Genomic DNA, 16,151 nt, shown 5'->3' with positions numbered 1-16,151 from the left:
GTAGTATATATACGATAGTTAAATAGTTTCAAATCGATTCAAATTAAAATGATGAATTTCGTCAAATAGATTAAATCATGCTATTCAATTTTTTTAATCTCACAATCATGCTGTTTTTACTACTATTTATTGAGTTTGTTTTGTAAACGTATGTTCATATAGAATCAACTAAGGATACATAGAACAATCGAAATGTATTAAATTATCAATCAATTTCTATCGCAATGTCTATAATTGACTTAATATAAGCTCTATAAGTTTTAAAACTTCATAATTTGACGAACCAGTTAATTGAAGATTTATAGTTATAGCAATAGTTAAAGATTTAAGTTATTTTTATCTTAAAAAGCTACAGAACTCATTCCAGGTTCTAGATTCTTTAATCTCCAAATCGCAGAAACTGATTTTAAATTTAGTTAGTATTATCACTAGTTTTACTTGAAAGAAATTTATGTATTTATGTTCAGAAAAAAAGCGTCCTGGAATGATTTTTTAACAAATAAAGTTTAAAAATACTGAATTTTTAAATCATTGGTAACACTATTCTGTTTTTTTTCCCTCACTAATAGTTGAGTCGATAGCTATAGTGCCTTTATTATGCGTAAAACGCAAAATATTCCATAAAATATTTCATCTCTAAAATGTAATAAATCGACCTACCATACATTACCATTACCATAGCGCCATTTTAATTTAATTCTAGTTCTCATATTCTCTCAAAATCGTGGAAAAAAACCCTATTTATTTACATTCTGAATGCCAAATAACAGATCTGTAATTATGTAGTTAATGCATTCATCTCACGGATATCTTGTGTCATGCAACGAAATGACATGCAGCCAGCGATCTGCACTGTAGGACAGATGATGTGAATTATGTGACATGGCATTGTACTAGTGATGTCACATTCTTTTTAAATATGCCTAATGGATTACTAAAATGAAGTGGTGTTGCGTATTTGATGTGACTGATGATGAAATGGTGTTGCGCATGTAAAGCAGTTAATCCATTGCTAAGATGCTTAAATCAACTTGAGGTGCTTGAATTTAATTTATTTAGGTAAAAAAAATCAATTATTATTGTATAAAATGATGGCATCGTCGGCAAAATCAAATATTTTAAAGTAAGGTAAAGGAAAGGTGAAAAGTAAGAATGGGTCGCATTACTGCAAAGTGATCGAACAGTACTTACTTCTCCAAATTGTCCTTCTCCGAGTTTCTCAATGTAGTGCAGTCTGTGGCGGGGTATCTCTCTAACTGAACTGTCATCACGGCTCAAGAGATCGACGTTGGGCACTGCGTACACTGTGTTTCCGCTGACACCCTGGATGTTTGGCATCTTAACCACATCGGTGGCCGCGTAGTACCTCTCGGACGGGGGCTTCTGCAGGGGTTTTGGCAGCGTCTGAGGGAATGAGGGTTTGTTCAGGGGGGTCGGTGGGGGATGAGAGGGGACCACTGGGGTAGGCGTATTGCTCTTGGTGACGTCTGGTACAGCATATTCTCTGGAGGTGGTGGATTCTGCATAAGAAATATGGAATTAATTATCCAGTTAAGATTAGAGCATGTACACTACACAAATACCATGCGTAATTAAGATATAATATAATGATTCTTCTTGGCAAAGGTCAGCACGCGATTTTTGACCGTTCAAGAAATCGGTAGTAAAGAATGGGAATAAATTAATACTTTCTGGCTCAAATCATTATTTACTAAAAGGAAATTCAGAAATTAAAAAAAAAACACCTCTTAAAAATACTTCATGTTTAAAATTATTTATTCTAGATTAATTAATTGCATCTAAATTAAAATTATTCATTTATCATTTAATTGTATTCAAATCTGTTACTATTTAGGTCAAGCCAAATTAAAAACAGAAATGAAAATTAAAACATATTATTCTGATGGTATCAACTATTTCCAAAAGTCCGAAAAGGTTTGAAACATATCTGATGAGACTACAAAGTATAAAGAGATGTTAAGTAAATCGGTACAAATTTTAAAGAGAGAACTTACCGTTTAGGCAATACATGTTATTAAAAACATGAACAAAAGAACTATATTTAATAAATATCTTCTGATACATATAATTTAGTTTTAATAACAGTGCTCCTAGTAATTACCTCACTGTAAAGGCATATATTATATATATATAAATCCAACTAGTTAATTTAATGGGAATATAAAAGAAGGCAAAATTTTTGTTAGAATAAAAATGTATTTTTAAATCCTCTTAAAACGAGTAAAGCCAGAATTTTCTTTTAATATAGGTATTATAAAATATTTTTTGGAATTCAACAGAACTGGATCTATGAAAACATAACTGATGAGATTTTTCAATCTGAATCTCACCGTTGCTATACGTTCCAGGATAAGGTATTTTAAAATCCTGAGGTTCTTGATACAGCAGCTTATCTGGATCCGAGTCGTCCAGCATCACTTGATGACCATAAATAGCTCTATTGGACTGGCAAGCGAGAGGAGAGCACGGGGAATAGCTTAAACCCAAATCCTAGAAAAATAAACAAAATGTCAGTAAAGAAACCTTATATTATGTTGTACATTATTAGTTATCATTGTAATAAACTATATATTACAATGGATTATGAACAATAATGTGTCACACATTAAACATGCAAGCAAATAATGTCATGAGTTAAGTAAGAAAATGTTTCATTTCTCATCGAAATGTACAAAAGTGGTTTTCAGAACAATGCTACTCCAATATCTTATTTCTCAAGATATTCTTTTAAAATCTAATTTTTACCTTTTTTATTTTTTCTATTGTCATTTTGATTAAACTAAATATCCACAAACCCCCCGAGAAGTTTATAGATTGATTGTCAGTCATTTCTGTATTGAATTATAACATCTTTGAATGACTTTTAGATTATACATTTAAAATTATGATAATCCTATGCCTGAATCACAATCTGGTTAAGTTCTGCAACGTTCCAGAAGTTTATTGCTGTGAAATCCGTTATAATATTTCTCCCAAATCGGTATTCCCTGCACTATAAATTGAGTTTTCCAAAACTCTCTGCAAAAAGAAAATTAGAAGACATTAAATGAGTCCATGCCTATAAATTTAATGACCAGAGAATTTTTAATTTAGAAATCATATGTGCTTACAGACCAGAAATAAAATGAACAACCTTTTTTGGAAACAGGATACTGCAAATCAGTCATATGTATTAAGATAATCTTAAGAATTAATCGGTAACTTTAGGGGAGAGGAACAAGAAGAATCACTCGACATCGATTAGTGATGGATAATATCAGGATAATATCGTTGTTGTTGTTTCGTATGGAACTTGCCACGGACAAGCCCGCTGTTCGAAGACAGCTGATTTAAGCCTGAGGGGGAGCGTCTCTTGTTTTATAGTAGCGCCAACTAGGACCAAGAGTGCGTCTTAGCTACTCACGCATCGCATTCGCTTGCACAACCCCTTTTTACAGGGGGCACATTCACACATCTCACAGATAGAACAATGGAAGAACAACCCTGCCCCAATCCGGACTCGAACCCGGGACGCTCAGGTCACGGGGAAGACGCGCTACCCCTATGCAAGAACGCCGGCGGGCAATATCGTTCACATTCTATAGCAGTAAGAATTTTACGATTTAGATGTTTTATAATTCAGATGATCTACTGTTCGTTTCAGTATCCTGAGACGACTACTTTTCGACGAATCTATCTCACTAAAGGTGAGACGTGGATGGATAAGCGCATTTCCGGAATTCGATTTATTGTTAAACGTAAGCATCTCCTCTTATCCTTACTTTGTCGAATTAAACACATTCCAAAGAATGATCAAAAGCACGGAGAGTTTTAGAATCCGTTGGTAAACAATACTAGAGTTTGTGAGATACAAAGAACAGATTCAGCAGTTCAGAGTTGAATACTACTATACAGCATACATTAACATAAATTTCCGAATATTTTAAATTTATTTTCATAGAATACCTTAATATAATTATAAATTCCTCGATATTCAGTAATATATTAATTTTATTTAGTTTGGCATCACTATTCCTAAGTAATTCTTGAACATAGTGGTGCAGTTTAAGTGGTGCAAGTAGCGGTGTAGAATAAGTGGTACTTAGATTAAATATATATTTTTCTGTTTTTCTAATGATTAATAGGTGGCTTAGAAGTACAAGTGGTATAAAGAACATGGTCTTATTTTTTCGCCTCCTCACCAGAATTGGTTTTAAGAAAAGTGATATAAATGCATTAAAGTTTTGCCTAAAAGCACCTGGATAACTATGCTCCCTTTGTTCGCCTTTAAGACATAACGCAATTGCTGATGCGTTATGCGAATCTTATCAGCAGTAATAAAAAAATTTTAAAAAATGACTTGCCTTCATGTTGATTGTGACCCTGTTGTCCACTGGTTTGAGAATTGTGTGTGGAGTTGTATGTTTTCGTCGTTTATTTCTGGCAATAATGATGAATATGACTATGATGAGCAACAAAATTACTGCTGCCAGAACTCCAATCACCAATCCGACATATTGATTTGTCAAGGTGTCCTCACTCATGGCAGTACTCACTAAAAGGGAACAAACACTTATATTAGTAACTGTATAAGACACACACACGCGCACGCAAATCTGGATCTGATTTTTTCCCTCGACAATTTCCGAATATTTTTAAAAAAAAAGAAATTCATCAAAATTTGGGAAATTAAAAATTTATATTTGTTAGATGCTTCTACATAATTTAACATAATATTATACGCAACAAAATGAAGTGAAAGATATAGCTTACAATTTGAAATAACTGATGTAAAGTTAAAGTTTTGTACTTACCGATAGGTGGAGCTGCCGGTGGATCTTCTTCAGTGAAATTACCAACAGCAGGGACTGTAAATAATAAGTTTAGTATATAATAGAAATAATTACTAAATACAGAAAAACGAAATTTTCAAAAATGGTAATTGCGAATTATATTCATTTGATGAGCTTCATCTTTTTATCTTTTACTGCTTTTAACTCGGTTAATATTGTCAAAGATTACTGAATGATTTATCAATGTGTTTAAATGCACTTTTTACTTAGTTAGAATTTCTGTGAGGAAATATTTGCATTATTTAATGTAATCTTCTAAAGAAATTCAGTTTAGAAAGAAATGAATATCCAATAACTAATTTCGAATTCTAGTTCCCAATTTCAAATCAATAGAATTCAATTGTACTGTTCAAATTGAAATAAATAAAAATTAATCACCGAGTCAAAATAAAAAATTAAAATAATGAAGCCATATAACCGCATACAGAAAGGAAAACGATCCTTCTCGGAAGCGTATTTTCCACAAATATTTCAACGACACATTTTCGATTGTTTTCCAAAAACATCATTTTCTGTTTGTAAATTATAAATTTTCTTTCTCCTTTTCCTTCCAGAAGTTACTAATTAAACGACTCGTCATGCACAAAAACGCTTGCATATATTTATACCCAAAGTCATCCAATTAATGCTTTTCATTGAAGAAATAGGATATAATTCCCAATTATTATGGCATCCTTATGTGCTAAACCCCCAGAATAACGACGATTCCAAAAATAATTAGTCATTGGGGTTAAACCCGGAGAGAAGGGAAGTAGAAAAAAAAATTAAAAAATTGGAAACACAGAAAAAAAAAGATTCTTTGATGGAACAGGCATATATTTTTTTTCTCTTTTTTTGTAAATAATGAGCGTTTGAGGACGCTTTGTTTGTCTGCCAGTTCCCTATTACAAAATGAATTTCTTGTCTTTATTAAGCTAGCAGTGCTCATTAGTGGCGGCCAAAATTTTCTGTGCCAAAACGACTGTTTAATTATACGGCCATGCGCCATTACCTAATGCATTTCTAAACAGTCCGGGACAATTTTTCGAGTCGACTGAGTTTTCGGTTTATGGTTGTAAGTGTCTAGTGTCGGCACTGAATTTGTGGCGCCCTTGCCTCTAATTGATTCACAATTATTCCTTATGTCAGTGAATTAAGAGCAAATTTACATGAGAGGGGGAGGTAGAAAGAAGGGGTGTAAAGTGAGACACAGAATCGTTTGAGCGTATGAATAGGGCATAGAGACGTGATCTTTGTTTTATTTGAGACTCGATGTGTTATTGAAGAGTTCTGAAACGGGAGAAAGGGGGAAAGAATTCTATTAGCAAAAGATAGGAGGCTCCAAGAATGATTCATGGATAGTAAGTTTCTAGATTTGTTTTGTTCTCTAGACAGGATTCTTTGTTGCAAAAGTAAAGAAGACATAGGAAGTCATTTCATTAAAATGTAAGCAGAATTGAATCTTTGAATAATGCATTTCTATTAGAAAATTTTCTATTTTTAATTGCTGTTTGTACATAACACTTGAAGAGAATTTTTAAATATATGCAGCATCAAAGTCAGGAAAGAAAAATAGTAAAAGCAATTTGGAGAAGAAATTAAAGCAACAGAACAACTTTGCAGTGCCAGAATTTAACAAATGCATGTATTTAGTCGATATAAGTGCCAAAGAACTTCTGAAGTATGCTTTAGAGGGAATAAATAATTAAATAATTTCAACACTTTTATTATACCATTTGAGGTAAAACGGAAAGAACTCAGAAATGGTTTTTAAAGTAAAAATAAATCACTGCATAACTTCTTGGTATTTATTGACATCTTGAAATTTCTTAAAGTTCAGATGACGTAAAAAAGATGATATTTACAAAAATGTCTAAGTATGAAGGCTTGATATGATAGTGGATATTCACTAAATCAGGGATGCCCAAACTATGGGTCGACATCCATTCGTGTGTTAGTTATCAATTTTTAGTGGAGCAAGATCTTGAATACATATGCATTTTTCTCTAATTTATAAAAAAATTATGTGTACTCTATGAAACACATGATAATTACACAACAAAGGAATAACGCAATAATCAAATAAGCGACTGGTGTCGAATAACAAAAAATGAGGGAATAAAACAAGTGTTTTTGCAATGTTGAAATGACTTTTGAAAGAGCTGACTTTTTGCACACGGTGCATGAATCGCGTCTTTTGTTTATCTAAGCTGTGGCTTAGCTTAAGATCACATTTCGTTGCATTAGTACCTCAGACCATGCCCATCTAATCAGAAACTCCTTTTTTCATGAATGTTCCAAATCAATCTGCGTACCCATTAATTTTTAAACGTTTATTGTTATTTGAGTAAATATTTATAATATTTAATAGTAATGTGGGTATTTTTCCCTTTTCCCTTCAAAAGCTTCTTTTTGGTCAACGAAGCTAGCTATGCAGAGAATGTCCGTTGTTGATCTCTCAAAAAATTCTTTGTATAAATTTTTTCGCTTTAGATTCGGTTTTAGAAAACCGATCGCAATGCTTAAAAGTTTGGGAGCTCCAGCATTGTAAATACACTTGATTGGATCATTTCGTCGTACTTACAATGCATTAAGCTGTAGCATGAAATTTATTTTTCAAAGCTTTCAAAGTAAGATTTTGTGTGAAAATATGGAACACTCCAGAAAATTCTTATAAATAATTAAAGTAATCATAGCACATAATGTCACAATCTTGTGACTAGCATAAATAAATGTTCATGTGATCTGTCACTTAAATGGTATTCAGTGTTTTCGCTTTCTTTTTCAGCTGATATAATCTGCAATAAATTTCAAAATTAAATTGGTGCGATTTCTATATTATCTGACTGTTGCATTTTTATCAATCTATCATTATTTATTATTTTTTTCGTAAGTAAATCCCTATGAAAGCTGACTGCAATGAAGTAATCAGTGATTATCTACAATTACTAAATTTACCTATAAGAAATAAGGCTAACTTAGCGGCAGAAAGTGAATTAATGATTTTCGAAAAATACATTTGAAAAAATTTATTCCGGTATTTTTTTAAGAAGTTCCAAATCACCTCTCAAACGCGTCATTTGCTTTTAAAAACCACAAAAAATAAAACCTCGTTTCGAATTTTTAAGCCACTTTTTGAACCCACTTCCAGATCCAAGAAAAAGAAATCCAAACACTCTAAAAGTACAAAGACATGTTTCAATTTAAGTAGCTTTACTCGCTCAAATTAGAGCAATCTACACTAAGAAAAGAAATCAGAAAAAGAAGGGAAAAAAAATGAATATCACGTCGAATTAAACCGATTTCTTATTCGTATCGGGGAGCAGATAATGACGCTATATCAACATCTGGACGCTCGAAATTTGAATATTGCTGGACCCTCTCCGCGTAATCGAATATTCGAATAAAACGCAAATCTTAGAGAAGAAAATGCATTTACTGTTACGCAACCCTCTGCGCCATTTTTCCCCCTAAGGTGAACGGATTTAAGTAACTTTATTCAAATAACGGGGGGTTATGTAAATAGTGCTCCATTTTTAGAAGAAGTGGGTGAAATTTAAACACATAATTCAACAAATTATTCGAAGGTTCGAAAAACGTGTGTCCTTTTTAGTCGAATGTTGGGTGAAAATAAAATATTCTTGTATTTTGCAAATGAAATTTTTTTTTATTCAAATCAATGTTATATTAAAATTGTGCAATTTTATTTAGAAAGAAAAAAAAAGAAAGAGAAAAAAGAAAAGACTATCGTGTAAAAATTTACCAAACGATAATTTTTTAAAAAAAATCTACAACTGATTCTTACTAGTCTTTCGAACTAAAAAGGCATCTAATTAACAGGGAATTAAAGATGAACTGAAAACAAAGATTAAATAAATAAGAAGATTAAGTAAATAATAAATAAATAATAAATAAATTTACCAATAAATAGCTCAATTAGCATTAAATGATTAGATTTAAAACTGAAATATTTTGTACTTTAAATATTTATGGCGATGGTTTTCGCTAACAATCCCATTTATCTGATTTTCTTTTACATCAAGAACTTTGATTAGTGAAAAAAATTATCATTATACTGTTACAAATTACTTTCCATTAAAAATTTAAAAAATTATGCTATTTTTTTATACTTTATAAAACAGTGAAAATTTCTAATTCTATTCTTTACATGTTTTAATGTAATGGAAATGATTGATTATAAGGAAATATTTTTACTTCTCCCAATTTAAAAAAAAATTAAAATTTCGTATATATTAAAATATTAATACCCCTTTAGATATGAGAATGTCAAGTATAAAAATGATTATCTTTTGAAATATTTCAATGAAGTTAAAACTTTAAGCATCATCTAACCTAAAGTTCAAATTGTGTACACATGAGCTAAAGTTAAAATTGTAGAGAATATATAATAATGGCCAAATAATGCGACCTCATGATGTTGATAAATTTAAATATTTTAGTAAAAACGGAATTTCGATTTGTGCATTATACATTCGTATATGAACTATGAACATGTTAATCAAAAAAGCGAAATAAGTTGGATAAATTAAATTTGACATGCGTTCCTAACATCAAAATCTTAAAAAAAATTTGAGAAATTTTTATGAATTTTTTTTAATGGGCCTTTTAATTACCCTAAGAAGTTCAAGTTTACATTTTCATGTTATCATATGTTGCCACTAACATTCAGTTAAAATAACATACACACTTTTAAAAATGTATTGATTTGGTTAAGCACTGTCACTCATATCTAAACGAAACATTACTTACATTTATTTTTTTGTTAGTTTAATGATGCAATTTATAATTTAAAAACTTTAATTATGCAAATCAATTTAAAGGCTTTTAACGAATTTTTATTGATTCTAGTCGTTTGATGAATGGTTTGAGAAAAATGGAGTTCGGAATTATTTTATCTCAACAAACATTTACGGTTTTAATTTATTTAAATTGATCAATAAATATAGACTGTCGAATATGTTTCATTTTGATTTTATTTTAAATCGAGATTATGTACTTAAAAATTACCCATGAATAAATACAATTTTTATTTTCTCAAAAATTTGCTGACATTTAATCAAAATATGTATTAATTTTATAATTAAACATAACTTGCTAGAAATTGGAATAGATGGAATAGAAGAGTAAAAAAGAAAAGTAGACATAACTGTCATTAGTATATATTTTCTCCTATAAAAGAATTCCTCAAAATAATTTGGCATCATAACCACATAGTAACGGAGAGATGTATGTCATATAACATATTCGTTTCCTGAGGATTCAGGATCCCATAACAAGTCTCCTGATATGGACGATTTTACTTCACAAAGAGGGGCTGCGCATAAAAATGAGTGCATTTTCTTAATTCTTTGTTAAATCTTGAATTGGATTTCCAGGTAGTGAGATGTTCTTTTGCTTGTCGTTTTCGACCGTAAATTTTATTTTAATTCTAAAAACTTGTGTATTGAATGCTCATATGGCTAATTCAAGTAGTTTCTTTATCATTTTTCACATCACCCCTGTTTTAATGATTTAAGCGACTCCTGATATATACGAAAAAAACGCGATGGATTCCTGAATATGAAAATCTGTCTTAATCTCTCTGATGATCTAATATACGATAAATATTGCGCATCAATTATTGGCAGTTTGCTATTTTTCTGAAATTAGCGCATCGCATTTGGCGAATATCACATGACGTGATTTTACTTCATTGCTGCAGATATTGCTTCTCTATTACTTTTGGGGGAATTGAAATTGAAATTTAGAAATACTATCTTTTTAAATTGAAATGGCTTAGTTTTATTTGTTAAACAGTTAACTGTTTCGACCTCTTCGAAAAATGCGAATCTAAATTGTGTCGCAAAAATTGAGCGATGATGGGTATATTCGTCAAACACAGAGTATGTGTAATATGAAATTGTGCTGTAATGAAATGACTTTTATTTTTTTATTTCAGTAATCACATTTATTTATTTACTTAAACTAAAATACATTTTTTTCGCATATAAACGAAAAGAAACATAAAAAAATAATTTATTATTTTAATTTCCTGCTAGAGAATGGTATTGAGCATAGCATGGTGCAACACATAATAATCTTTTATTTGCTCCCTTGATTTCGACTTAGCCTCATAATATTTTAAACATCTTGAAAACTACGAATATATTTGTGTTTTTACTAAAATTGTAATTCAAACTGCAGATTGCCACTACTTATTGCTCCTGACGGATAAACTCGTCATAACGCAAAATGCTGTAATGTTTCCATGACGAGTATACTCGTTTAAAACAATTAGCTGGTTATCGTTCCATTTTGAAGCTTGATGAGAACTGCACTAATGGAAATTGAAGCCCTATGTAAAATTTCCGTTGCCACACCAAAGGAAGAACGGTTGATTCTTGATTTCAGATTAACAAGCCCGCGTATTTGATAGATCTTTAGTGAAAGCAAGTTTCAAACCAGTTCAAGATTGGTCGCCAAGTCAATATTCTGCATCAGGCCACTCCGACCTTTAAATGAAAAATGGTTGGAAACTTTTTTCCCAGGAGTAAAACCTAAATACTTTAACTGTTCAGTATAATGAAAACATATCGATTATTATTTTCATTATGTAAAGTATAAATCAGTAAACTTGCGAGCTCACTTTACCGAGTACTGAAATTAATTTCACGGAATTTTGCGAAAGATCCCCGAGGGAGTTATTCGACAAAAGTTTCTAGAGCCGCGGTGGCCACAGCTGGCTCCGACCGTTATTAATGCGCAATGAAAGATCGATTTCCGTTCGTTCCCGGTCCGGCACGACGTTCCGGTACACACACACACTTAAAAAAAAGCAAATGTGTACCGGAGGTGGTGCTACATCATACGAACACTTGTTTTCCCCACAGAAAAACTTAACAAAAAAAATTTTTTTTCATTCTTATTCCGCATGTTTTTTCAAAGGATAGAAAAATTCAAAAGGTCCGATTTTTTTTAAAGAGACGCACATTGTTTATTGATTGTTCCAAAAAGAAAAAAAAAATCCCTTTTTTTTTTTAAAGCAGCTTTGGGAAATTCCTTAACTGAGGCAAGTCGAAGACAAGAAAACTGTGTGATTTGCTTGCTTCTTTTTAGAAGAGTACAATCGGAAACCCCCTTAGCCCCCCCTCTCTTTCTTCGAATTGCAAGGCGTGATTGATTTTATAATAAGTGTAATGTGGATGGGGGTTCTTTTTAGTGGTGGTTTTAAATTGATCAATGGCTGTGTATGCACTGCGAGATAATGTTCTGATTTTTGCGGTGACACAAGAAAAGGACGACTTCTTTTTTTATTTGAATTTTAATTAATTTCTTTACGATGCCCTTTTTTTTAAAAAAAATAAAACATTTTTAAGAACAGTTGAAATATTTATATTGCCGATAAAAGCACATCGATATTTTAAAGGAACATTTCCCATTAACAGTACTTTGAAGTCAATTTTAAAAATTACGTTTTTTTGAAATTTAAATCAATCATCTTTTTTTTACCTTATTTTCACAGTTTTAAAGGATTTCTTTAGAGTGCTTAGGGACTCGAATAGGGATTTAGAATGAAAAGAAACCTTTTCATTTTCTGTCTCAAAACATATTTGTTTTTTTTAGACAGTATAATTTCATATGCTTAAACTTGTTGACATTCTTTTTACTTATGGCAAAATTAAACCTTTAATTTAGATTTTTGTAATTTACATATTACAAAACGCTACAATTTACACATTTTTAAAAACCGTGTTTGATTAAAAAAATTATATTAACTAAAAGATGCTTGTTACAAAGTAGTTTAAATTTTACCATAATAAACTGAAAGAAAATCATACCTAAAAGATTATGAAAAAAGCACAAACCAATAGAAAATTTAAGGTTTCGTCTCTTGAAATTTCGTTAGTTAATTTCTAAAAATGTCTGAGTATTTTCCCTCATATAAATGTAATTTCGCCAGAGCAGTTTCATACTTAAAGAAACTCCAGATAATATTTGAATACTTATTAAATTTCCTGAAATTTAATCCTGATAAACTCTTACACGATGAATTACAATACGATTTTTACTATAATTTTTCTTATATTTTTCAAATAGCATAATTGGGAGAACTGTTAGCTCAAAAATTCAAGTTTTTAAATAATCATGATTTTCTGTTAATTGACGACTAAAAGTGATTAACGTTATAAATGGAAAAATTGATAATAATGAGAGTAAAAAATTTAAATCAATTAAATAAATTCAGAAAAAAGAAAGCGGTGCCAGCAACCGTTTGAACATTGTAATAGTAACTGTTTCATTCGCTCCTTGAAAATACTTAGAAAAATAACAGACAGTTTTCATGTTTAATACATTATAATGCTTTGTTCATTTTATATTCATACAACATATAGAACTGTGTTTGGATTTATTTGGAACTTCGACCATTTACCTCTAGATTTCAATTCTTTCGAAGTTTCAAAAATATTAGAAATTAAATGGCCATAAAGATATAACCAATCATAAAGATGGAGAAAACATACGAAAGAAATCATTAAGTGATTATTAATAAAAAAATGAAACATCTTCATTGTTTTAATTAAATTTATTTAAAATATTTCGAAATTTTATAACGTTTTTGTTTATTCTTATATTTAGTTCTACGATAAAATAATGTGCCTCATGAAATCATAAAACAATAAACGAATAAATTTTCACGTAAATGAACACTCAGCGTAGTGAAATGGGCCAAACATCTGTTTTTTAAAATTAAATTTTCAATGTAACATATTAGTGATAATATGTTTTTGTGTTAAATAATCCCGTGCTAAAAAACAAAGTAAAGTTTTTCAAGGCTGAGATTCTCTACACATGTATCGCTACGACATAAAATATTGTTTGGACCTACTGGGGCAAAGGAAACAATGAGTCATTATATATATACAAGCACCTGAAATGTGTGATTCATATAGCCCTCACAAATAAGACTACTTGCGGGACATACTTTACTTCACTAATTGATAAGCTACACCTCTTTAAAAATTGAATAAATAATAAACCAAAGGTTCCTGAAAAATCACTTCCAATCAGAAATAAAATTGTTAAGTATAATTAATTCGTACCAAAATATCATTTTAATAGTAATTAATCCATTAAAATGATTTCGCTTGAATTGAGCAGCCATCTTCTAAAAAGTAAAACTCTTAAAGCGTTTTTGAAAATCAACTATCAAAAGAAATCGACAAAAAACAAACAAGCAATAAAATCCACGAAATACAATATAGCATATCAAAACAGACATTCCAAAGTTCGAAACGAAAAGGAAACAGCTGAAATAATCCCCACCGTTTATGAAACATCATAACACCAGACGACATCTATCAGCAGATGGGGTTGAAAGTCACCAAGTAAATCTGCAGCAAAACATAACTGTGCCTTTAACTTCTCCTGACGGGTATTGCTTCGATTTGACAGCGACGAACGAAATCATAATAATAACAGAAAAAAGAAAGAAAAAATCATATGAGCTGCTGGCACAATGATTTCCGAAATGATTTATTTCTCGACTTTAAAGGGATCTTCAAAAAGACGTGCTTTTCACTCTTGTATTTAATGATGAAATATTGTTCCGACATGGTATAAGAGTGTGAAGCAACTATTCGATATGAACATTGACAATCTAAATCCTCATATGTTGAGTTATTGAAGGAAACTGGAGCTATTTTCATGAAGGGAATATGAAGTTCTTATGGCATTTCGTTGGGAATTTTCTACTGTTGAAATGAAAATTCAATGTTTCGTATTCATGTAAAATATATCAGTGCCTAAATATGATGGGGCTTTTGACAGTTATTATGGGATTCATATCAAAGTGATTTCTGAAATAAAGTAGAAGCACAAATTGTTTGAAAAAATAAGGAAGAAATCGAAATGAATTTTCTTTTCTTATTTTTAAAACCAAGAATTTAAATTTATCAATTATTATTAAAAAAGAACTGAAAGACATGAAGGATATGTTACAAAAGAATGAGTAAATTTCAATAAGATGATTTAAGATTTCAATAAGTAAGATTCAATAAAAATCAATGAGTAAATTTCAAAAGAGTATTATTAATAATCGTTATAACTTATGTGACTTTGTCAGTTAACTATAAACAGAAAGGATTTCAGTTTCTACCGAAATACATGTTTAGGATTACGAACCATAATTTAGATATCTAATAATTTTTACAGAACTTCGGACTATAACCCGTTTATTTCCATTTATAAAAAGTTTAGATAATTAAAGGTTTTATAAAAGTTTAATTTTATAAGTTTTAGCCTGTAAATACCAAAGCAATTTTAAATAAAACTTAGTTCATAAATTTCATTTTTTCTTTTGGTATGTGTTTACAGTCGAGCTAAATGGATTAAACTTTTTTCATTGAAAAAGGGGGATTTTTTTCATGTTTTAATCCAAATTATGTAAATATACAACGGGCTTACATGCAATTTCAATAATCGAATTTATCACACTAATACTGTAAAAAGAAAGAATATAGTAATAACTATTATACGATACTTTTTTAATTTGAAGCCAGATCAAAAGATTAATTTTTATGAATCAGTAAATGTAAAAAGCAGCTTTTGTAAAAGCTGTAAATGTAAAAGCAGCTTTTTTTTATGGCGAGGTTAATTTAGAATTATTGTATAAAATATTAGCTTAACTAATGGTAGTGTTTTCATTTCAACTTTTTAGAATGCATCCAGTACTTAGCGCGTTCCACTTTAGTTTCGTCGCAGTTTCTTCCATCTAAGTGAAGAGAGCTGGGTACGCATTTTGGACTGATTGGCACCAAAATTTGGCGTACATCTATAATTTTGGTGTCAAGACCATCTACCTAGTTTTATTTTTCTATTTTGTTGCTTTTATAAATTAACGAATTCATATAGACAGATTACCATTAAGTCAACCCTTCGATGATTGATTACAACGTTTGATGCAAATCTAGAATTCTGGTAACAAAATTACATGCTATTTCATCTGTCAAGCCTGCTGGCATTTTTTTTAATTACCATCTTCATATACACAAGGACAGACAGACTTCTCATATGAGAACTTCTTCCAGATTTTGAGAGGAATATACATTTTGTATGCCAAGACAAGACAATACTAGATTTCATTCGTTTACATCCTTCCTCTTTACAGCTATTGTGTCCAGAGAAAGGTAAAATAGACATAATTCCAAAAATGATATTTTGAATTCAGGATGGAATGGAAATTCATCAAAATTGTGAGATAGAACAATGCTTTCTCTTTGTATGCTTAGTACAAGAGAAAGTAAAAAGGAAACCATAGTA

General features: G+C 30.5%; 1 protein-coding gene across 2 annotated transcripts in view; it reads right to left on the bottom strand.

Annotated features, from left to right (window-relative positions):
- Positions 1-16,151, bottom strand: part of LOC129983848 (discoidin domain-containing receptor 2-like) — a 289,666-nt gene that overhangs the window by 14,141 nt on the left and 259,374 nt on the right. For both annotated transcript variants that reach the window (XM_056093508.1, XM_056093507.1), the window contains exons 8-11: positions 4,815-4,868; positions 4,365-4,555; positions 2,352-2,511; positions 1,192-1,520 (exon numbers count right to left, since the gene is read on the bottom strand). In XM_056093508.1, the coding sequence (XP_055949483.1) occupies positions 1,192-1,520; positions 2,352-2,511; positions 4,365-4,555; positions 4,815-4,868 (734 nt within the window). The remainder of the gene's footprint in view (positions 1-1,191; positions 1,521-2,351; positions 2,512-4,364; positions 4,556-4,814; positions 4,869-16,151) is intronic.

Source organism: Argiope bruennichi, chromosome 9 (assembly GCF_947563725.1).
Source record: "Argiope bruennichi chromosome 9, qqArgBrue1.1, whole genome shotgun sequence".
Taxonomy (NCBI): Eukaryota; Metazoa; Arthropoda; class Arachnida; order Araneae; family Araneidae; genus Argiope; species Argiope bruennichi.
Note: the sequence above shows the minus strand (reverse complement) of the source record. Positions and strands in the feature narration are given on the sequence as shown.